We start from the raw sequence: 25,032 nt of genomic DNA, 5'->3' as shown, positions 1-25,032 counted from the left end.
GGAGAAATCACCAGTTATCACTTACTGTGGAAATGAACAATTTTGAACCATCTAACATATCATGGCTACTTCATTGTCTATGGAAGCCATTGTGGCATGTAAGCAGTAATAACACGAACAGGCCCTAGAAATTGTTATGATCAATACAATGTCTCTAGAATCTATGTGGACATTTATTTGTGTAACTAAATATATTGCATATTTGGGTTCATTGGTGACATCTCATGCCGAAGATTGTGGGTGCCTGCAACTTTGCCCATTGACTTTGTAAGGGCCCTGCCCCACAAATATATTATTGTGGGTACAGAAGCACCCACAGCCCTCTGGAGTTGGCTCCAGTGTTTGGGTTAGACTCCTCTCTTTGTGGCATACCCTCAAGATAAGTCAAAACGAGCTATCCTTTAATGCACATTAACTCGTCTTTTGTTTGTATTAGCTCATGAATGGTAAATCGGGTCCTCCCTTAAAGAGGGCACGTGTTGCGGTGAGACCTGGCAACCAACCCATGTTGTGGGTGGGTAAGATTGGATAGCCACAACAACAATTGGTAGGTCCTTTGATGCAGGGTTCAATCGGGCCAATGGGACACAGGCTAAACGTATCAAGGGACCTATATATGCCGATGCACATGTCCCTGAGCTTCCTCTTTTGGTGCATGCATCGGAACATCCGCCCACCTCTCCCTACTTTTAGGGCTTCTGCGCTTAACCTTGCTATGCCGTAGTGTGTCATCTGTCATTGGGACAGGGGCAGGGCAGGAATTTCCCCCACTTGGCTGGTTCCATTTGGGTTTTGTCTGCCACGTAGCAAATCGTCACAACTTGTAAGGTTGCAGAGAGGCTCTGGTTCAGGTGATATGGATGGGGAAATGCTCTCGTCATCCCTATGTGAAGGGTATTCCGTTAAAGGAATCCAGGTTTGGTCAACCCTGTGAGGGGGTTGTGTCCGTGTCAGAGTCCAGGGGGGCATCTGGGCGGTGGACATAACCTGCTCGTGGCTTTCTGCCTATCCGGGTGTTCACCCTTGGCTGACCTATGCTGGTGCCCTGGGTCAGTGCTACCTGAAAGGGTGCAGGGAGCTAGTCGAAACAGAGCCTATGCAACCACTCACTTGCTGTAATCAATAAAGTTGTGGCCTAAATGCTGCCAAAAACCAATCCAAAATTTGAGTCTTGTCTGAATTTATTTAAGGGGGAGGTTTAAAGGTCTTAACACGCAAAAAGTAGCCTTTCCTCACTCTCTCTCAGAAATGTCTGTTCACTTACCATTGGCCTTGTACTCTGCCCTTCCTATGAAAAAGGTGGATCCCATGCTAGGGATCATTTTGAACAAGTTTGAAATTATAACTGTCAATATTGAATGCCTGTATACATATCGATGGCACAACCACACTAGCAGTATTGCATACTGGAGTTGGGCCTTCTTGGAGGTAGGGCCCTCCCTGTGGAACGCCCTCCCATCAGATGTCAGGGAGAGAAAGAACTACACAATTTTTAGAAGACATCAGAAAGCAGCCCTGTATGAGGAAGTTTTTAACGCTTGACATTTTATTATGTTTTAATATTCAGACAGAAGCTACCCAGAGTGGCTGGGGAAACCCAGCCAGGTGGACAGGGTATAAATAATAAAATTGTTGTTATTAATAAGAATTATTATAATTTTTATTTATACCCTGCTTCCCCCCCCCCCCTGACAGTTTACAGATAAGAATTATGGGTTTTCTTCCTGAGCATGACAACAATAAGCTCAGGGCAAGCTCGTTTCCTATTTGGGGGCTTCCAGGGGCATCTGGTTAGACATTGCGAAAAACGGGATGCTGGACTAGATGATAGGCCAGGCACCCCACCCCCCAAACTGCGGCCCTCCAGATGTTTTGGCCTACAACTCCCATGATCCCTAGCTAACAGGACAAGTGGTCAGGGAAGATGGGAATTGTAGTCCAAAACATATGGAGGGCCGAAGTTTGGGGATGCCTGTGATAGGCCATTGGTATGATCCAAAAAGGCTCTCGTCATTGCGCTTTCGACGTGCTCGGAAAGCTTCAGTTTCGTACGCAGAGAGAGAGGTGGATCAAGGGCTTTGGTCTTCCTTCGCCTTGTTCTGCGAAGTAGGTTTCTTCTGAGCTTCTCCATGATCCCTTCCCCCTCGAGGCTTCCCGGCCTCTCCGTCGAAGGGACGGAGGCAAGCCGGGCTCTCCTCCTGCTTGCATCAGGCAGGGCAGTAGCAGCGGCGGCGGCGGCGGCGAGGGGCGGCTCTTCCTGCTGGCGCTCCGCCTCCCTCCCTCGGCCCCTCCCTCGCCCCGTCAAGAAGCCAGGCGTGCCCAACCCGCGCCAGCGCAACGCAGTCACTCCAGGGCCACCAGCAGCGCCGGCGGGAAGCCACCTCGAGCTCCTTCACACACAGACACACGTCCTCCGGCGGCCTGGGAGTTTGCTCGAGAGCCTCTTCGCCCCTTTCACTCGGCCGCGGCTGGTGGTGCTTTGCCGGGAAGGTCGTCTCCTCCACCTCCGGAGCTGTGTTAGGATAACGTCGCCGTGTGCTTTGTGCGCGCGCCTTCGGCTGCCGCGCAAGGATATTTTTTGGGGGGAGTCCACAAGCGGAAGCGCCTTTTGGACGGGGCGGATTCCGGATCTTCATCGGCCAGGTGAGGGACCTCGAGCGACCCCGCCGGGCGCGGCGCGGGAAACACAACGCGGGAGACGGAGGGAGGGAGAGCGAGGGACCCTGGGCTGAAGGGAGGCGCCTTCGGGCAGGCGGGCTCAGGTAATTGGCGACGGGGCGCAGGTGGGCGAGAGAGAATGGGAGGGGGAAGGAGAGAAGACGGAGAGCGCCATGCCCTTTCCCCCAGCCTTTCTGGCCAAGGATTTGTCGTGCTCTGTGGGCCAAATCGACGTTTGTGGTGGAAGAGCATCTGACCAAGCCGGATACGGGTCTTCTTCTGCTCCGTGTGTTCTCTCTCTCTCTCTCTCTCTCTCTCTCTCTCTCTCTCTCTCTCTCTCACACACACACACACACACACACACACACGGTGGTTGTTTGCCCTTTTGTGTGGCTTGCAGCGCGGGCTCTCGTCGTAGGGATGCCGGGCACATCCCGGCGGAGCGAGAGAGCAGGCGTTGCTTTGCTTAGCGAGTAACAGGTCTTTCCGCTTTCCCGGAAGCTGCTTTGGAGTTCTTTCTGAACTGGGCTCTTGGGATTTCGGCCATCAGTTCTGCCTTGAAAATGCTTGTGCTGGTGGGAAATAACTGCTTCAGAATCAAAGGCGAAAATCTCCTTGGCCCGGCAAAGCAGTTGTTTTGGCCTTACCTCGGTTTTACTGGAGAAGCTCTTCTAAAAATGCGTTGGTTTAATTTATTTTTGTTTGGATTTGTGAATGGGGGCCCTGAACTAGAATTATTCAGATCTAACTTTGCAAGTCAGTTGATCTCCATGTGATTAGAAGAAAGAGGAGAGGCGCATATAAGATGAATGATACGAGTTTGAAAAACAAACTTTAAAAAAACCACTTTTAGTGTGTTCTTGTTGCTCACTCTCCTAAATATTAAGTCTGATAAATATTTGGGCTGTTAAGATCAAGTGTCACAGTATCTGTAGCTTGATCACTATTCCTTTTTTGGATATAGTGTTGCACACAGAAGGCTTTTATCTCATTAAGTCTTCATTTCCGATGTAAATGAATCTTGTAATGCTATTGATCCATGTGCTAATGGCACTTAATAGATGTTTCTTTGGATATGAGCAGGAACAGAGAAGGAAATTGTTGCCCTTAACAATTACTGTATGTCTGTTTGGGTCCTGTCCCCACCCCCCACCCCATTAGCTAAATGTCTTGCTGCATTCTTGTACTGTATACCTTTTGTGAGAGTGAATAGGTTGTTTGTGTGGCATATTCACATTAATACTGGTTCACTGTTGATTAGGCTTTCAAACTTTATCGTAAGAAATTAGCCTGTTTAATGTTGCATTGAAAAGGACAAGGGGATAAAATCATTAGTGGTCTTTTATAATTAGTATTTTTAACGTTTTGGTCTCTGATTATTAAATGTTGATCATGAATGCATTAACTGCTTCTGGCAGACTTCCTCATAGCCCTAAAATGAATACTTAATCCTGCTTGAAATCACCTACACATAAGTAAGTTTTTAGTTACCTGCTAGCTTGACCATATGTTTACAGTATAAGGCAAGTGGAAAAGTAAGGCCTAGTTTTATCCACAAACGCATATGCCTCAAGACTTGTTTTTTTGTATACTGTACTATGATTTGCTAGAGAGTAACAACAAGCAACAGGCTGTTTATCTCTTCACCTATTCACCTTTCCCCTTTTAAAAAAATGTACCCAAAAGATATACCTATGCACACTTGTACAATCTAGCACCATGTGTTAACATACGGCTTTTCTTAAACATGCTACTGTACACTCATGGCAGTATGTATGTAACTGAAACTTCTCCAGAAAATGAATGAATGCAGGAAAATCTTCCTTAAACATCAGTAACACTTATTTTTTGTATTTTACTGGAAGAAATATCAGTTAATTAGTTGGACAAGGGCTCTTTATATCTGTCATTTATGTAGAATATGCTTATTTACAGGAATCCATTTAGCTCAGGAGATTTTGGTCAATAATATCCAGTTTTAATATAAAATGCAGTTGTAACCAGTGCTGAACCTCAGGAAACTAGCCTCTGCCTCCATAAACAAAGCTGTTTGAAAAGAAAGCTTCTCTTGAAGCTAAGAAAGCATTGCTTGTTGGAATTTGCTTTTTGAAAGAACTGTGTCATTGGAGCTATCAGGGGGAAAAGGTATTTTCGACTAGGAGGAGAGAGAGCCCATGTATGTTTGAAAACACACAGAGACCAGGAGTTCGCCCAGTATAATTAATATATATAAAGTATTTCATACCACATAAATTATTTCATGTTTGAATAGCTCATTATATAAACCTGAGGTTTTAAAATTCTGTATCTATCAATACAGATTTCTATATGAGCAGACAACTAAAAGTGACACTAAATTAAAATAGATTTCCACTTTTATGGTCAGGGATTTTAAAGACTTGACATAAGGGAGAAAAAGCTGAGCCATGTTCTTACTTTTCATGCCAGGTGTGGAATTCTTAAGGGGGAAAAACCCTACATTAAAATTAACAGCATTTTGATCTGTTGGCTGATAACCTTAGGCAAAGTACGTCAAGTGGATACACATTTACTGATGCATTTCTGGAAACTGATAACCAGTGACCAGTCTGGAAGATAAGGGTTAAACCAACACTGTGCCAAAGCATTACTATAAAACATTTGTGTTCAATTGTGACGAACTGAACAACGCCCCATAAGCTTGCTTTTATAGCTTTTTGACCCTCTTTTGTTGAGTAAGTGTACTCAGGTATTATCCACAGTTCCATCAACAATAGTTTTAAGAGTTTTAGTCAGAAACCTCACATTATACTGTTCCTGGCACTATTAAATATAAAGTACTTTATCATTTCCCCTCACCATAATGCAGTCTGCTCTTGGTCTCCTCAAATCCTTTATCCCAACAATAATCAAGTAGTGTGTGCATTAGTTATGTGTGGGAGCTGAATAAAGAAGCGAATTGGAGTTAAGGGGGGGGTCTTGTTAAAACATGATGTAGGCAATTGCCTCCCTGCCCCCCCCCCAATTTAGAACAGGGCCCACACAGACTGTCACTTTATTTTCTAAGTTTTTAAATACTGAATTGCTATGTCATTGTATATCTAGTTATCCTAGGTCTGTGGGCTTTGCAATAAGTGATGCTGTCCAGCATGTTGCCTGCAAAGTATGGAAGACTTTGGGTTGTTCTTTGTCCAGCAATAGAAAGTTTTTTAAAAAATGAAAGTTAAGGTGTTAAAAAGAACCCCTTCATTCTGTTATCTAACACAAGCAAACCTAGAGCTCCTGAGAACTCCACAGGAGTGTTCTACAAAAGCATCATGGTTTAAAGCCTGTATTGGAGGCCTGTGGCCTATCAAGAGGACACAGGCAAGGTCTGTAAGATCTATTGAAGGGCACCAGAAACTAGGCCCTGTGTGAAACTGCAGAGTTTTTAAAACTTTAGAATCAACAATACAGATGACTCAACCACTTCTTAACTGTTTTAAGGTAAGAAAGAACAAGAGAGAAACCCCTGCTCTACTTTCATAAGAGATTATGGAAGAATATGAATGCCTTTTACTTCCCCCCACAAAAAGCCCCTGGACCTATTTAACAGCAATTTGGCAAGCTTAATCCACTCTGGAGGAGCTCCTGTACCTGCAAATCTCATCCACTTTGGCCAAAATGTGAAACATAGCTATTTTTAGGTTCTTCATTATAGTGAATGGGGAAATAGAGGCGCCGAATTATTGGTGTCTACAGTGGGGAGTGTACAGTGTGCCTGTGGAAACCCCTAGTGAAATATATTTATGGTGTGAAAAGTTGATTCATTAGGTAGTTGATTCATTAGGCTGGGGAAGAACAGCCCATGGGCAAGGCTCATGTTTTCTCTAGACCCAGCCAAAAGTGGGGGGACAGAAAATACCACTGCCCAAGGCTGAGCTTGAAACATGGGTAGTTAGTCCTACTAAATGTAAGTAGGCCAGCTAGGGAGATGGCTGGAGATGTTTCCTCACCCTGACTAAGAATTAATGGAAGCTAATAAGAATTGGCTCTGGTTTTATTTCATCTCGGACGTGTAGGTTGTATAGGCCTGATTGGTTAATTGGAGCAAGTGAGTATGGAATTGGTGTTTGAGTTGGTGGGGAACTACAGAGTGTACCTTTTCTATGACTAACAAAAATATGGAACAAGGTCTGATAAAATATATCTGTTCTGCAGTAATTGTGTTAATGAAGAGTGATGACCCTAAGGACACTTATGTGGAAGTAAATTCCACTAATAGCATACCAAATGGATGTGATTGGGATGAGGTGCTGCTTAACTGCTATGTCATTAAGGTAAAGGTAAAGGGACCCCTTCGTGACCCCATGGCGTGCTATGGTCCATGGGGTCACGAAGAGTCGGACACGACTAAACGACTAAACAACAACAAAAGGGACCCCTGACCATTAGGTCCAGTCATGACCGACTCTGGGGTTGCGGTGCTCATCTCGTGTTATTGGCCGGGGAGCCGGCGTACAGCTTCCAGGTCATGTGGCCAGCATGACAAAGCCGCTTCTGGTGAACCAGAGCAGCACAGGGAAACACCGTTTACCTTCCCGCTGTAACGGTACCTATTTATATACTTGCACTTTGACGTGCTTTTGAACTGGTAGGTTGGCAGGAGCTGGGACCGAGCAACGGGAGCTCACCCCGTCGCGGGGATTCAAACCGCCGACCTTCTGGTCGGCAAGCCCTAGGCTCTGTGGTCATGTCATTACTGTGTCATTACTCTCGAACAATTCTTTTTATATGATCTCATAATGTGAATTTAAAAAAGGAGGGACAATTTTAGAAAGAATTGAAAAAGTATTAAAACCTTTTTTCTTGTTTGATCTATGTGTACGCTTTTATGGATTTTTAGGAAAGCTCACTTAAGGCTATGCAAACTTAAGTACTCAGCTGTACATGGTGACTGGATGATGAATAATACCATCTTTAGATAGCAATACCATTTTATAGTGTTTCAGTCTAATAATTTATAATTCAGACAGTCTATACTTTTGGCAGAAGCTGAAGGGAGTCATTCTACATACACATAAAGAGAGATTTAATCAGTAGAAATTAAGTAGAGCAAAAATGAAGTATTGTGTTCACAACAATCTTGTGACATAGGTTTGACTGAGATGCTGTTGACTTAGACCACCCATTGTGTTCATGGCTGACTGGTGATTTAAACTTGTATTTCACAGTGCCATACCAAAGTCCAGCCACTGAGCCAAAATGCCTCCCTATTTCGTAATCCTTATTATAAGTTAAATGCTAGGTAGCATCAACGTAACCTTTATAGCGTACGTGTCAAGATGCTGTCGTAGCGATTGGTGTTTGATGCTGAGTCTTATTTCATAGTGAGTACTTTGATGGTTGCACCCAATTGTGCATAATGATCTTTAAAATAAAAAAGTTATATGTTGGTAGAACATTATGTTGTAACTTGTAGGTTAAAATAGCCAAGTCTGACATACTGATTGTTGTACTTTTGGATAGGTCAGTGACACACCCTCCACCCACCAAGCCATATCACATACAGCTTGGCAAATTACCCTCTTTCAAAATATTTCTGTGAGGTGGGGTGGTATTTGAAAGCTAGTTGTGTAGCTTTGGAGTTGGGACATTAAAGCTTAATCTAGCGCAGCTAGAATGTTTTTAAACGATAACTCTTGATTTGCTTCTCCTACGTTCTCCCATCTGAATGAAGGAGCTTGGTGACATTCGTGTATGACCTTTGTAAACTGCAGCAGATAGAATGTTCCTGCATGAGCCAAAAGCATTTTCCCCCTGTCAACAAATGGCTCTCATATATACTTTTCTCATTTTAGATGAGTGACTTTGGAATCAAGAACATGGATCAGGTAGCACCTGTGTGCAATGCATATAGAGGACTGCTCAAGGTAAGTTGTGAAAAACAAACATTTTCAGTAACACTTTACTTTTGCATGCATGAAACTATTTGTACATGCTATAACAATATACTTCTGTTCCAGCTAAAACTAACATTTTCAGTAACAGTCCTCTATGAGAAGTGCTTTGTCTTCTGTTTTGGCTTGCTGTGACATCAACTTAACTAATGTCTCTTTAAAAATTCCACTATTGATTTCAATACTGCCTGACATTCAAACCTTTGAGGGAGTCAGAGACAGAATAATTTAGCAAAATGAAGCTATGTCTTAATTTAGCAATAAACTGTGTAAGGTTGTATGTTTACTTAGATAAGACAAAAGAATATAAATGTAAGCCTTCTGGAAAATGCTTGCTAACCTTTTCTTGGCTTTGTAGGCTGGTCACAAAGAATATTGAAGGCATATTGGTTGACTTACGTTGGCCTTCTGGGCACAATTCCAACATTGTACAACTGTTCCTCATTCGTTCAGGATTTTTATGTGTCTATGCTTTTAACGTGCTCATTGTGCTGTTTAGTTTCATATTCAAAACATTTTTTTTCAGTACAGCATGCCTTTTACTCACTATTAATTCTGCTGCATTTTTTCCAGTGACTCAGTTCAAGGGTCACTTATTTACACAAAACACAGGAGTTTCCAGATTATGTTGAAAGAGTTGACTCAGATCTTTTATCAGTTAACATTGAAAGAATTTATGTTGTTAGAAGGCTAGACAGCTGGCTTATTATTAATCATTTCATTTGTACAGCAACTTGCTCAAGTAACTTCTTAAAGCTGAATTTTTTTATTGGAGTAATGTCTATATGAACAGTTTCTTTGTTCTAGACTGAATCACATTGACTAAATTGGTGTTGGGCTAAAACACCATCTGAGTCACACACTAGAGGCACACATATGATAGGTGTACTTTGTGCTGGCTTTTCCACCCTGTGATATGCTTTTTTGAATTTAAAGGGTGAAATCAATAACAATGTATTAGAGAAGTTACCCAGAACTGGCACCCAAACTTCATACATATGCTGCTTCCCTGACAAAAGCAGTAGAAAGTCAAATATATTGTTCTTGGAAGCCTATCTTAACAATTCAACAAGCTAACCATTTTAATGATGTGCAAACATTTCAGTGAATGGCTATGTTTGTGAGTTAATGAGTGAAAAAAATAGTGGAATGTATCAAATCTTTTATTTCAGACTTTCTTTACAATGGCTGCTACAAAGATGGTAGTGTTGTATTCTCGTGTGTGTGTGTGCGTGCGTGTGTGATTTTTGTTTTATCAAATAGGTGCTTATAAATATTATACACAATTATGCAAGAAAGGTTAGTGTGCAGTTTCTGTAAATCAGTATGCAGTTAGTGTGCATTTCATAAAACTATTCTGGTGAATAGCTTCATAAAAAGGAAGTTACTTAGGAAAGTAAATAATTATAAAACCTCAAACCTCAGATTACTGTTCAGATTTCATGTGTGTCTACCATTGTTTTCTAGAGTCTAGACCATATCTATTCCCCCCTTAACAGAATTTATAGTGTTATGCGGTCATTCAAATGCGAATAGTGCTTCATAAAATAAAGCAAAACCTTTAAAATAATACTAAAGCTATGCTAATTCAGATTTCATATTGTACTTTCAAAATGTTGCAAGGATATGCTCCATGACATTATGAATCTGAAGATGCTTTTGTAACTTCCTATTTGAACTACTGCTACAGCTTTTAGTAAATCAGGAAATCCAACGTCAATCCTTTGTATGTACTTAGTCAGTATCAAGGGAAATAATACAGACTAAGAAATGGCTGCTTAACATAGAATGGAACTGTTAAGATTCCTGGAACAATGAATTACATAACCATATCACATTTGCTCTATAAACTTGTGTGTGTACTAAAATATCCAAGCTGAACTTCTTGTATTTTCTTCTTCAGCGGCAGCCTGCATTTGATAGCTTTGAAGGTGCAAATTCTTTGTTTACTGGATACTTTCCCTCATTAAATGAAGATCAGACAGTCCAGGAAGTGCCAACAGGCCTTGATTCTATTTCTTATGGTAAATACCAGTTTTATAAATGCAACACCTCTGTCATGCCAGTTAATAGAATGGGATACTCTAAACAGGATGTGGTCCGTAGTCACCTGTATGAAGAATTAGAGAAGGCACAATCTGTGGGCATCTCCTCTTATTCATAACAGGATAGCGTTGAAGCAGAGTCATTGCTCATGTGTAGCTCCTATTAATTTGAGTACAGTGGAACCCCGACTTACATGCGCCTCGTCTTGCGGACATTTCAAGTTGCGTCCACGACAAACCCAGAAATAAACACCAGGTTTGCCGCGATTCGTGCATGCGCGGAAGCAGCTTCTGCATGTGCAGAAGCACGCTACTGCCAAATGTGCACGCTCACAAGACGCCTCTTCTAGTGTACCATTTAGACCAGCGGATGGACCTCTGGAACGGATTATGTCTGTAAGTAGAGGTTCCACTGTAGTGCTTATGTAGGAAATGTCTTGGTAGAGTTGGGCACAGAAATACCCCTCGTACCGGTAATATAAATTTAGCATTCTCAGTCCAGATTGTGCATGTGGCTCCATTAGCCTGAGTAGCAAAATACAAAGATGTGCATAGTTGTTGGAATTAATGGAGAAGCCATTGCAAGCAAAGAAGGACTAGGACTGTTTTCTTTGTTCCTAGGCTTGAAACTGATCAGGATGCAAAGTTCATTTAGTTCTTCTGGTAATGAAAGTACCGTAGTATTTTACTCTGAAAGTCACGCTGGCAGGTAGCATATCAATAAATGAATTCAGATAGTTCGTCAGAGCCCCAGTTGCAGCAACACTGTTTTTGCCATAATAGTGCTGTACACCTGACGAAATAGTCAATAGAACATAGATAAGCGAAGTATTGTGGTTTTGAAATGATTATAATTCCGTATAACAAAGGAAAACTCTTTCTTGCAAAAAGCAAGTTAAAATCATGGATAGCAATGCTGGTGATCCTGTCCTGAAGGAATGCAGAGTAAATAACAAGTTCGGAATAATTACTATGTTTATGCAAACAATTTTAAATGTGGTTACTTTATGTTCTTTTCTAGTGTTGTAATGTTGCTGGTCTCTTCTAATGCTACATCTCTGGCAACTTCTGTAAAGATTACAGTTGGGCCCAAAATCTATATTAATAACAAAGTATTGCTGCAGTTGAGAGAGAAGAAACATTTCCCCCCTTTCCTTTTTCTAAATCATTGCAACTCTTCTGCCTTTCAGAATCAAACAGCTGTGAATTGCCTCTCTTAACCCCATGCAGTAAGGCTGTGATGAGTCAGGCCTTAAAAGCAACTTTCAGTGGTTTCACAAAGGAACAGCGCAGACTGGGTATTCCAAATAGTAAGTGCTTTATTTCTAATGCAAAATACTACAGTAGTTGTATAATACCAGTAAACAAAATGAGTTTCTGAACTAAACAAAATATAGAGTTTGGGATATACTCGCCGTATTAATAAAACGACCCGGCGTATAAGACGACTCCCGACTTTTGAAAAGATTTTCCTGGGTTAAAAAGTAGTCTTATACACAGGAATATACTGTAAGTTCTTGCAAATGATCTTTTGAGGATTGTAGCCTGAGCTTGGTGTAGGTTTAGTTTACTGGATGCTTCTCAAAATAATATGTATATGGAGAAGTGTTACTAAAAGAGGCAGCAGCCAATAGGCATAAGTGTGTGTCCTGCAGAGAGTTTCCTTAATGTTAATTTGTTTGTCTTGCTCCTTGCAGATCCATGGTTATGGTCGCATCATCAGGTGTGCCAGTGGCTTGTCTGGGCCACCAATGAATTTAGTTTGGTAAATGTGAACTTTGAGAAGTTTGCCATGGATGGGCAAGAGTTGTGCAGACTGGGAAAGGAGCGCTTCTTGGAATTGGCACCTGATTATGTGGGTGATATTCTCTGGGAACATCTGGATCAAATGATAAAAGGTAAATGAGTCTAACCAGAGTAGTGGCATGAGCTAGGAAACATATGACAAGTTTTGTTTTGGGGCAGTGGATGGTAAACTTGCAAAAGTAAATGCTAAACTTTTTGTTAAGTGTTATACAAAAGCTATTGTCTTTGTTTCTGAAACAGTCACTTTCTACAAACTTCTAAGAAAGAAGGCTACAATATTGTGGAAATTGCTATTAGCTTTGATTTGAAGGAAGTATATTGATGTGATTGATTGCTCTTTTTATAAAAAAACAAAGCCACAATATAACCATGTTATATATTTTAAAAAATATATATTCCTACTGATTTAAACAGGAGAGCTAAGTCTCTTTTGAATTAAAAAGTTTTAACTCTGGTTAGATTGTGCCCAGGGTTAGGTTCCAGTCTCTTTAAAAATTATTGATTTGGTACATGGTTTTGGTAATCTGGCGCAAGTTTAGACACAACAGATTTCAGTGAAAATTGCTGTTATTTTGTGACAATGTTACATGTTGTCTTTTAACAGATGAAAGCAAATTCCCCTGTCCAAAATGTATAAACAAATACTTTTTCTATTTTCAGACAGTGAAGAAAAGTCACAAGATCAGTATATGGAAAACGCCCATCTCACTTCATCCATGCACTGGGTCAACAACAACACATTAGGTAAGTATCTTTAATTAAGCTAATTACAGCAGTTAAGGAAAGCTGGAAAGACTGAATTTCCTTTTGATGTCGGTAGATATCCAATTGCATAGCTGTGCTGTACAGAGTATACACCCAGGATGAAATTGCATATGCATATCCAGCAATCTACAGAAAGTTGTTTTATATACCTTTTACTTTCAGAAGGGTGAGGGAGGTAGTCAGGTTATTTGGGGGGGTATGGTGTTTTGTTTTTTCCAGGAATTGGTGATAAAAGGAATGGATATGCTTCAAAATGCTGATCTGTTAGGACTAGAAACTTAAAGGAAAAACCCCAATATATTTGCCTGGGGAGAGGTGAGAAGGTTATAGATGTCAGGGAGATTGAGTTGACTATTTGTCATGTTTGGCATTTGACATTGTGCTAACAAGTGTTAGGGCCATACATGTATTGCTCTACTTGACATCTGATACTGTTCTAGGGGAGTCTGCAATGAGTATTATAAAAACAAATGTGCTTTTTCCTCCAGGTATTAACATAGAACAAGCACAGTATTGTGCTCAGGTACCCAGCTATCCAAAAGCCCTCAGCTATCCAAAAGCCAGCCTTTTGGATGACTTATGTCAGACATCTGTTGGACCAAATGTAATTAACCTAAAACAAGAATATCAGATGTTTCCTAAAGCACAGTTAGAAACTGTCAATGTGAACTACTGCTCCATGAACCAGGACTTCACAAGAAACAACTTGAACTTGATGTTGGATAACTCTGGTAAGATTGCACTTCCCTATGCGTATTATCCCTTACTGTTTATAATGCTTAAAGTATAGAAGATTGCGAGAAATAAACATGAATATAACACAGTTCCTAACATGTGCTCTAGCAATTATGTATTTAAAAAATCCAAGCTTATTGTTTCTGAGTTAGCAACCCAACTTACCTCTTTATTACTCATCCACAGATCATTATTTTGAGATGCTGAGAACTCATAGTGCCGGAGTACAGTACAATTTGTTAAAGAATAAAGAAAATGTCTTGTTAAGCTGTTGGCAACTATGCTATAAATTTCATAAGCTGCCTTAATTAATTAATTCTGTACTGCCCTTCACCTAAAGATCACAGGGCGATTTACAATATATAAACAAAACTGCATACCATAATAACAAACAAAAAGGGCCTCATATGATGAATGCAGGGGCCAGGTAGTTTCATATGAGGAGAAGCAGTCCTTGAGGTCACTTTCAAGCGATCTGTTGATCTATTAAGTAAAGCCCTTGGATTCAAAGTAGTATTCTTACTGACCACAGCTGGGCGAAATTGAAGGACTTAAACATAATCTGAATTACGATGGATTGCAACCTCAGTAATTTGAGTTCTTAATTGGTGGATTGGGGGCAGACTCATAACTGTTAAAAAGAAAAGAGATGAAACTAAGCTGCATTCTCATTGGCTTGCTGCACTGAACTAAAGACTCGGCTAAACTGGCAAAGAAAAATGCAGTTGATATGCATTGTGCATGCGATGTGTAACATTGTGCCACCTGTTTTCCCTGTTTAAAATTACAAAGCATTTAACTGAAACGCTTCTTTGATATGTCTCAATCCAGCCTAAGAGTGCAGTTTTGAGCCTGTATTCTCAGCCTCAACCATTCAAACCCAGATGTTTCTATCATTTGCATTTATTTCTGCTGCGATACTAATACAAAGAAAAACTTGAGTGAACCCAAACTTGTGACTTTTCCACACTTTCAGGTAAACTTAAAGAGCATGACTCAGGTGACAGCGGCACAGAGAGTTATGAAGGCTCAGATTCATTGCTGCAGTCTTGGAACAGCCAGTCCTCCTTGGTGGATGTCCAGCGTGTGCCATCTTATGAGAGTTTTGATGATGACTGCAGCCAGTCCTTGTGTCTCAACAAACCCACAATGTCCTTTAAGGACTACATTCAAGAAAGGAGCGACCCTGTGGAGCAAGGGAAACCAGTTATACCAGCAGCAATTCTAGCTGGGTTTACAGGCAAGTATTACAATATTTTCCTTGACCTTTTTTTTTTTTTTGGCCTCTGGGGCTTTTCTGCCCCTTCACCGATTGCATAATGTCCCATGAGGGTGCGTTTTTATTTAGGTGAAATGACAACAGAGGTAGCCATTGTGAATGTAACTGGAGCAATATCGGACTATTGTCAAAATAAAGATTAAGAATAAAGATTAATTAATTAATTTATTTTAATTTATTAATTTAATTTATTAATTTATTTTTACCCTTTTCTGTTTGTATGAAAGCTAAATAAAAGCAGAATTCAACAATTCTGCTGTGCCCAGTGCAAGTTCTTTTCTGAAATCCATGTTTCAGATGAAATTCAATTGTTGGGGTGAATTTCACTGCAAAGTGTAGCCAACAGTTTGGAGGGCAGGAAGCTTCCTTCAAGTTGTTGCCATGAATTGTTTAAGACTGGGAATCCAGATCTACTGTAAGAAAATCCTATTAACTACAGATGTATATTTTATTTTTTCTGATTCAACCTCTGGTGTCAGATTTACCTTTACCCAGGAAGACTTTAATTATACTAAACAATTATACTAAAATCCTGAGTGCTAGTCTCTTTAACACATTAATCTGTGTATGACACTATACAATAATTTTATCTTATCTTGTTATTAACAGGTAGTGGACCGATACAATTGTGGCAGTTCCTTTTAGAGCTTCTAACTGACAAATCGTGTCAGTCATTCATTAGCTGGACTGGAGATGGATGGGAGTTTAAATTAACAGATCCAGATGAGGTTAGTAGTTCAGTTGTCATGAATAGAAATTGTTCGGCGCCTATTCTTAGGTGGAGCTATGAGGAAGAACAGCCTGTTCTCTGCACTTTAATATAAGCAGTATTAACTAGATGTATAAAACTTGTTTCCCATGTATAGTTTGTTGGCCAGCTTTTTTTTAAAAAAAAAATTAAGACATAACTCTGAACCAGGATAGGAACATTCATATATCTATATATATGTAAATGTAGACACTACTTGCGCGGAGGTAACACCCTTACACTGTAACCGCTGAACCGAATTGCATCAAATTAGAGCAGCGCATAGCTTGCCCATCATGGAGGGATCTGGGGTAAAAAGGTTTTTCAAAAAAACCACACCTTTCACACCCAAAATAATGATTAAACACAAAAGTGGCGTGCAAATTATACAGCACATCCCCAGCAAAAGCTCTGAAGGGCGGCACCAAATAATGATGTCATCAACCGAGCAACTGAAACCACCAAGGCGAGGAAGCCTATTCAGCATAAGGGAATTTCCCTTTAAAAAAGGGAGAACTTGACAGCTATGACCTTGAGTCAGGCACAGCAACGCATCATGGATCGTCACAGGGTGGGGGCAGCCACAGGGATAACTCACAGCAACGCGTGGGAGGGTGAACTATATATATATAAAATTAGGTATCAAGTGGTTGCTTCATGATTTAAATTCTTTGTTACAAAAATGCTGCAGGAAAGTTAATTTGTTGAAGCTTTTCACTTCAGATATACTCATAATTCAAGCATGACTTGGAAGTATTTCATTATTTAAAACCTCCTTTTTTGCAACTCTCTAGATGCCCTAGATGTCTTTAGCTATTCATTTAGCTTTGAAGGATTAGACATTTCATTCCACCTTTCCCTTTTGAACTTGTTATTCCTAGTATGCTCCAGTAAACTTGGCCTTGTGGAAGTGCTAGTGATTAAAGAACATGGCATTTGGAATAATCTAAATTACTTCATTCCTAAAATTCAGCAGTTGCCTTGAATATTAATAACTCTTACACATTTTTTTCCTGTGGCTTAAGGTTGCACGGCGATGGGGCAGAAGGAAAAACAAGCCCAAAATGAACTATGAGAAGCTGAGCCGCGGCCTCCGCTATTACTATGACAAGAACATCATACACAAGACTTCAGGGAAGCGCTACGTATACCGTTTTGTATGTGACCTACATAACCTGTTGGGCTATACAGCAGAGGAGCTTCATGCAATGCTAGGAGTGCAGCCAGACACAGAAGACTGAGCATTGCAATTTTCTGTAGCATTGATGGAAGAATGCAACAACACATGAACTGTGAACTGGGACCTCCTTGCATCAGTCATTAGTTTTACCTTCTGGCTGTTTGGAGTGGAGCACTGTAAAAGACCTTAAAAGAAGTGATTTTGTGAACCAGGTGAAGCCAAAGGAAAGAAATTGCCTTATTTGGGGGCACCATGGCTTCAGATCTTGATGTGTCCCACCTTTTGAGCAGCAACGAGTGAGGTCAACCACAGTTCCCAGCTGTAACTTGGAAGATACGAAAGTACTCCAGGGTTTAGAGTTCTGGTTATTTATACCACCATATAATTAAGGGTGTTACCCATACCAAAGGCTGATAGCCACCAGAATTTCTAGCTTGAACAAACCCTAAAATAACAACCTTGCAGATGTTATATGTCATGACGTGTGATTTAAGAGAGGGAAGGTTAGGCATCCTTTATTTAAGTTTGGGTACTGAGTTGAATTTGCATTGGGCGTTCTTGCAAAGGCAGCACATGTGCCTTCCGCAAATGAACTCTAGTCTCAGAGCCAGGTGGAGCAGCAGCAGAGAGTCCTTGCAAAGAGGGAGGAAATATGTACCATTTCAAGGCCTGTCATTTGTGTTTGTGTATATAAGCACGTTCATAATGATTCTCTGGCAATTTAATGCTCCTATTTAACATATTGTATATTGTAATTTAAGCTCCTATAAGCATCTGAAAGAGGAGGAAAGTAAAAGTTTCAGAACAGCAGCACTTAAGCATCCTGGAACAAGTATTTAATCTACTGAACGAGTTGATAAATTACATAGGGACATGCTGAGTGCCTTTTTTGTGCAAGGAGTATAATTCATGGCTGGCTGAAAAACACTTTGAGCATTTTTTTGCAGGAGACTAATAATATAGTCTGGGGCATAAAAGGCCCAATTTGCCTTTTATTCTAACTGAAATAGAAAATGTTAATATTGTTTTCAAATATATTTATTAATGGCATATCTCATCAATGCATGTCCTTTTGGAAACAATTTATTTGTATAGTCCTTATTTCGTTTCTTCAGTTGGCCATTACCCAACGTTTGCCCTCACCCTTCATGAACTATCCTGATTAAAATATGAATTTTATTTTTGGAAATAATTCTGACTCCTTTTCAGCAGCTAGGAGAAAGATATATGTAGCAGCTATTTTTACTGCCAAAAAACAAAAAAACACTTCACTGGAAAAAATGGTTTGTAAATGAAAAATATTGTAAAAGAAAAGTATTTTTTATCTTGAGATTGATGTAAATTTAAATGTACAGTCTGACGTTTAAAATATTATTAAAACCTCTTGAACGAATATTAACAGTTGTGTTTATACGTTTATGAATTCTTAACACCCATATGCATACATTACTTAGCTAGATCTCATGTCTCTATCAAATTGAATGGCGTGAATTCTGTATGCGCCAACAAGACATGCTCCAGAAGAACACAATCACAATAGTTGATAAAAGTGCATATACTCTATAAGTGCTTGCCTTCAATGGTGGAACATTTCAAGTTCTTGATTTGGACTCCAAAAACAACACACACCCTGGAGTGGTTTTCTAATTAGTATGGGGTTTTTAAAATACTATGAAATTCTGCTGTGAGTCATGTAAAACAGGCCCAAATGGAGGCATTTGCTACAAATGTACATGCAAACACAGCTGGAAAATATTTGGGATCTTTTCTGTGTGTGTAAATACAATCCTGTTTGCAGATGCATTCAATCTCTACTTCCCACAAGAAGAACTTTCCAACACTCCCTCTTAAAGGGTGACTTTAAGGGATAAGTTAATATGGTGCTAATTTTGTTAGTGTTTACAACAGACAGCTACAGAAAACATGCTTCCCCACCCCCACCCCAATCAGAAGCCCTGGAGGTCGCATCTTTATGTCTGGATTGATGCTTTCATCATTCCATGGATATACAGGCCTACTGCTTAGTAGCTGGTTCTCCCCCTGCCGCCCCAACTCATGCCGGGCATGTGACTAGCAAAATACTGGAGGGGGAGATGTACATCCTCATCAATTGAAAGAATTCAGATTGTAATTCAGTGCACGTGTTACTTTTATGAAGGGAGTCTTGTCTTTCATTGGTAACTAAGCATGTGAAATGTGATTCAGAGTACGCAACCTCAAAGCCTAAACAATTTGCCTCTTGCAAATTCAGCTTGAGATCTTAAAGAGGCTTTCTGTTATGTGGGGTGGTGGTCTTAAAGATATGCCTTAATTCACAGCTTCAGTCCCTTAGACTTTTTCTTCTGTGAATCATGCCTATTTTAAAAAAAATTATTATTATTTAAATGGATTTCTTACTTCACCACAAGATCCTGGCCAGGGGTGTGGGTGTGGGTGCTTAAAACCATAGAATCCTACAATGTTACAATCCAATGAAGCAATTTAAAACAAACCGAAGAATAGAGGGGGTCAGCTTCACTGTCACTTTATGCAAGAGAGTCTTCCATCATAATTGTTTTGCCAAAAAGATTCCTTCTCACCTGCTTTGGATTCTTGGTACTGTACTACTAATCTTGTGCAAAGATGGCTTGTTGGGAGGAAGTGACCTTGTCGATGAGCAAGTTGTTCCACATCCGAGTCCATATCCTCACCAAGGCGGCTGATAGCAACACTGTTAACCAAGGAAGATGTGGGTTACCTCCTAGACAGTCGTTTATGGAGATAACAGGAGCATCTAAAACCTTATCACAACTCTGCAATTGCTGACAAACTACAAATGTAATAGAAGGGGAAAATGCTGCAGAAGGAGAAAGCTTTTCTCTTAATTCACTTCCCCAAACCTGTAACAAAAATAGTGAGGCCAACTAGCTGAGATCTCAGCAGCTTCTACTGAAGTCGGTTTCTCTCTGAGGACAGCTGGAAATGTCCTCCTGAGAGGTAGAGTACAGAACTGCTTGGGTTATTTTAAACTGGTGGCGGACCGTGGTGCAGGTTGCCCTGTGAATTTACATTTTTTCAGAAGGCTGCATTTGAATATGGACATGTACCCTTTCCTGACAGTTAGTTACTCATCATCGACAGTGACATCTCAGGCAGTGTCCACTAGGTTCCCATGACAGCAAACATGCACCCATCTATTGCAATGGCAGAAGTGGGGCAGCTGCCGTTCTCCAACACAGAGGAAACAAAACTTTCCGCTTTGCCAAGCTGGCTAAAAATAAATCTAGGAACTGGAAATCAAACCGCCAGCCAAGTCATGGGCGATTACTGTGTGAACATGTATGCCTACAAAGTTATGAAACATGTTCTGAATTACGTGGCAAATGTGCTAACCTTGTGGTAAATTTGGTGTCCAAAACACTGCTGTATTTCTATTGAAGCACAGACGAGGCAATTATTGCAAAGCCCTGTAATCATTTACAGGAAAGCGGAAAAGAGATGTTACATCACAGCACTAAAAAAGTCCTGACTACTGTATTAGTCTTCTAAAGAGTGATGAGCTGGGTGTTTTGTTTAACCATTTGTTAACTAATCAAAGTCTCGTGTGGTTAAGCTGCAGCCTTTAATTTGCCCACCTAAACTATTCACATGCTCTGGAGAGCAAAAGATTTCAGATAATCTCTTAGGCTCACATAATCTTGGGGATGACTCAAAATCAGAGATTGCTTTGAGCTCTGCTTTGGGAGTGGCTTTCATAGCAGTGCTCAGTACACAAGAATAGGGAAGCCCACCTGAGTATGTGCAGAGAGCCATTCCCACACAACTGGATAACCAGAACCAGCCCCCACCTGCCTTGATTGAGGAAGAAAGGATTTCCAGATCAGGTAGTGTGAACTCAAAGCAGACTTAAACCCTTCCACCTCTCGTTCCTGAAATACAGCATTGCATAATTTGTGGTGGGTTTTTCAAAAACAGACATGTTCATACAAGGCAATCCATATGCGCTGATGACTTTGGCCTGTATTGAGCCATCTTGTGCCCCCGGCATGTTGATGGTAAGACCTGTCTAGCAGCACGTGCAAGAGAAATCAGTTTTTCTTGCACCCTTCCGGTTCAGGACCTTAAGCACAGAGACATGATGATACGCCATTACAGCCAGAGGCCAACAACAGCAGGGATGGTGAAACTTTGTGAGCCTGAGGGTCATATTCTGCACTGGGCAGCTTTCTGGGGGTATTTTGCCGGTGGCAAAAGTGGGAGATGCAACAAATGTAAATTTTACCTTTGTATATGCTAATTTTAGCACACACTTGCATATCCCTCTCCATCCTCCATCCACGCAAGCAAGCAAGAGGTATTATTAGAGTACAAGGTCACATTGCAGCCAGAAAGAAAGACCCAGGGTGCAAAAAATGGTTGGTGTACTGGTGAGAGGTTTTGTGGCCCAGCTCTGAGAGCTAGATGAAGAAGCCTGTAGTGCAAGATTCATATTGTTACAGGGCCCGAGGTTTCTTCCTCCTGCATACAAGGGGGAAGGGTGTTGCTTTGTTTCCCAAAATGGGATTTTAAAGTTTCCTGCATCCGTAAGTGGTCAGATTTAGTCTTCATTATTTGAGCACTTCAGACAAGTTGGGGTTTTGTTTTTTTTTAAGAAAGAAAGAAAAAAGGAGGGGAGGAGTAATTTTGCTTGCAAATTTACAACTCTACACTAATTCATGCTGGAGGCATTTTCTAGAGAGTCAGCTGTTCTTTGGCTGCACAGGATCTAGCACATTTCCCATTTTGAGTCAGATAAAGTACAACTTTTTATCTGCCCGCCAGGGCCATTGCAATGTGCGTGCTGTCTGAGATGCCGTTCCGCAACAGGCGCATGATGGCTCATTTCTTTGCACGATAGTAACACATAGCTTGCAAAAGGGGGACTCAGATCATCTCAAAGAAGAGCATGGAAAATCCCACATTCTGCCCCCTTGCTGCAGTGAGTTTTTGAAGTTTTTCATTTCTTTGAGATGATAGCTGTACTCCTGCTGAGGTGAAGAATGAAGCCTAAAGGAGTTGGCAATGATGTCTCATTAATCATAGGACAAATCAGGAGGAGGCATTCTGAATTTCTGCCTGAGGTTAGGACTGTACTTTAACTTTAGAATGTGCAGTTTGCAACTATCTCATTCAAAGTTCAGCTAAACTAAGACACCAGTTAGGAATTTAACAGAAAGTGAGTTTTTGCAGACAAATAGTTCTTGGAGGGAATGGGAAAGTGTGTGTGTGTGTGTGTGTGTGTGTGTGTGTGTGTGTGTGTGTGTGTCAAATGAGGGTGCCACTTCAGGCATTTGATGGAATGGATTCTAGAACATAAAAGCTCACCCCACAACAAATATGGCATCCTTAAGGTGCTACATGACTCTTTCTTTTTCCATCTTAAAATAGCATATTGCAGAACAGGCTTTCCCTTCTCTTCATTTCCTGCCTCCCTTCTTCCTCCACCCCTGAGGCTTACATGGAGGTGCCATGGAGAAAGATAGCCAAGAATTCTCTCACTTAGATTTTGATCTGAGCTAAAGAGAAAGTTCAGGGTTTATAAAAATTCATACATTTTATGACCCCTGAAAATTTCTTTCTGAACCTGACTCAGGAGAACATTGGCAGCATCACCAAGAAAGGGCTTGAAATGAACTTACAAGCAACAACAAAAATGTATTCAAACTTATGCAGCACATTGTTTGATCTGGAAATCATTTATCATTTGCAAAGGCATCCTCTATCTTACAAACTCCATCTCTACTACTAGTAGTAGAGATGTAGTAGATGTAGTAGTAGTAGTTTTATTTCTATGCAGTTCTTTCTAATAATTTTCCATGTTTGTCTTTATTATTTGCTGATATTAACATAGTTTCTAATGAATTGGGTAAGGTAATTATGAGTGTAATCACATCTAATGAAATGTCTCATATTTCTCCTCATTTATTTTCAACTTTTCATTATGCAGACACCAACTCTGCCCGCAAAAAATATATATGATGAGGCAATGATAATACGAAAGTGTTTCTGTGAGCTTCAGAATTAATGTCCAACTTACACTGCACATACACATTATACAAGTGTGTGTGTGTGTGTGTGTGTGTGTGTGTATCAGCCTTAAAGCAATACATGACCTTCTAAATTCCCTATTAAGTAACAGTTTAAGTATTTATTGAGGTTCTATTTCTGTTTGTTCACTTGCAAGGCAAATATTTAGACCTAAGGTAATAATAATGGAATGTTTCCTTGTGCTAGCCACCAGTCTCTTAATGGTGTGTTTAGATAGAGAAGCTCTGCTGCCCAGACAGTTTGGTGAAGACAATACACACCCAAGAAGTCCTATCAGATACCTGAAGACTCTGACTAAGTAGAGTTTGCACCACCTCTGTTCTTCAAGAGCTACAACACTTCACTAACAGGACCATATGTAATTCTCAAGCATCAGCTGGGATGGAAATTTCCAGAACACCATTTAGGAGGTCCTTATGGAACAAACCCCTGTTTGCTTTCTAGTATTTCCTGCAATCTTCTGCATTGCCACTTCTCTTGCATGGGTGTAGCTCCCCGCCACAAGCAGTAAATCAATCAAAAATACTTAACTAGCTGAGATTCTGCCCCCCAACATAAAACCTGGCTATGCCCATTTTCTCCTGGTTCTTGGGGTTTTGTAAGAGAAAGATGACAACTTCACCTCTTCCCAATTACATCTTTTCCCCAGTAAACAATTGCATGCTGTGTTCTGAAGTAGTGCTCTGTCCATAGCTGCCAAGTTTTCCCTTTTCTCGCGAGGAAGCCTATTCAGCATAAGGGAAAATCCCTTTAAAATCCCTTTGCAGTACAAGAAGTAGCAGCTTAGACCAACCTGACTTCCTACTGCAAGGCTGGGGCAGTACTGTGGGGCAACACTGTCATATTAAGCTGCCTGAGGTCAGTGGCGGAGCTTCATGCTCCGGCACCAGGGGCCGAAGAGGAGGTGGGGGTGGGGCTGGTGCACGTCCCAGGGGCGGGGTGTGCCACCCACAGGGGCATGGCGCATGTCCTGGGGGCATGGCTCATTGCCCATAGGGGCATGGCACACCACCTGTGGGGGCATGGCGCCCAGCACAGGCGGGAGGCAACCACGATGGCACCCCACTGTGATTGCGCTGCCGGGGGCGGTGCACTCCCCCTGCACTCCTCTTCCTCCGCCAGTGCCTGAGGTCCACATGCCCTTCTGGGAAACCTTCTGGGGGCCACATGCAAAGTGGTGGGCGGGACAAGAGGCAAAAGTGGGCAGAGATTGGTCCTTTTCGCACAGTAGGCCAGGTTCCACACGCTCACACCTCCCATTCTGTCTTCCATCCAGGAAAGCAAGAAGCCTTATCATTGTCAGGGAATGGTCGGGAAAGGAAGACTGGGAATTATGCACTCAGTCTGATCAGCTTCTCTCCGAAGAGGAGAAGGACGGGGAAGCTTCGCCGTCTTCATCTACAGCAGTTTCAGGAAGAGAGAGAGAGGGAGATGCTATACCGTTCAAGGAAGAATTACCGAGCTACAAGATAGTGGAGAAGGAAGGGGAGGTGAGAGAGCAGCAGCTGGCAGGGACCTCCCTGGAGAGTATGGGGCATCCTCCATCTCCACGGGCATGTTGGTCCCTCCTCACCCTAGAACAAAGAAGGCAGACAGGTGGGATCCTGGGACTTCCCGTTGGCGCTCAGGATGTTGTTGGGGATGGAAGAGGCAGGGCTCAGAGTAGCAGCTCTCTTTGTGTGGAGTCATGGATTATTGTCTTGCAACCAAATGACTGAATAAAAAGGACTATAAAATACAAACTGTTTGTTATTCTTGCCTTTGATGCTACCAGAGGGGGAGAGGACATTCCACGCCTGACAATAACTATTCACACCCAGCATCAAGAACGC

General features: G+C 41.3%; 1 protein-coding gene across 8 annotated transcripts; it reads left to right on the top strand.

Annotated features, from left to right (window-relative positions):
* Nucleotides 1-2,331: 2,331 nt before the first annotated feature.
* On the top strand, nucleotides 2,332-18,527 carry ETS2 (ETS proto-oncogene 2, transcription factor). 8 transcript variants are annotated; one of them, XM_035115567.3, is made up of 10 exons: nucleotides 2,332-2,643; nucleotides 8,478-8,549; nucleotides 10,480-10,600; nucleotides 11,812-11,931; nucleotides 12,319-12,519; nucleotides 13,088-13,171; nucleotides 13,681-13,923; nucleotides 14,904-15,167; nucleotides 15,816-15,934; nucleotides 16,980-18,527. In XM_035115567.3, the coding sequence occupies exons 2-10, from the start codon at nucleotides 8,478-8,480 to the stop codon at nucleotides 17,193-17,195; spliced, it is 1,440 nt and encodes a 479-aa protein (XP_034971458.2). In that variant the 5' UTR covers nucleotides 2,332-2,643; the 3' UTR covers nucleotides 17,196-18,527. The 8 variants fall into 8 exon arrangements, with proteins under 8 accessions (XP_034971458.2, XP_088524019.1, XP_088524020.1 ...); XM_088667893.1 differs by having other exon boundaries at nucleotides 14,904-15,171; nucleotides 15,820-15,934; XM_088667894.1 differs by having other exon boundaries at nucleotides 2,332-2,762; nucleotides 14,904-15,171; nucleotides 15,820-15,934.
* The last annotated feature ends 6,505 nt before the right edge of the window (nucleotides 18,528-25,032 follow it).

Source organism: Zootoca vivipara, chromosome 4 (genome assembly GCF_965207765.1).
Source record: "Zootoca vivipara chromosome 4, rZooViv2.hap1.1, whole genome shotgun sequence".
Lineage (NCBI taxonomy): Eukaryota > Metazoa > Chordata > Lepidosauria > Squamata > Lacertidae > Zootoca > Zootoca vivipara.
The sequence above is the reverse complement of the archived record's forward strand: the minus strand, read 5'-3'. Positions and strand labels throughout refer to the sequence as shown.

What these genes read in the sequence shown, in the direction of transcription:
- ETS2 (XM_088667889.1), top strand. An exon ending in CAGACTGGGTATTCCAAATA is followed by an intron (nt 11,932 to 12,318) that starts GTAAGTGCTTTA and finishes TGCTCCTTGCAG; the next exon opens with ATCCATGGTTATGGTCGCAT. An exon ending in TCTGGATCAAATGATAAAAG is followed by an intron (nt 12,520 to 13,087) that starts GTAAATGAGTCT and finishes TTCTATTTTCAG; the next exon opens with ACAGTGAAGAAAAGTCACAA.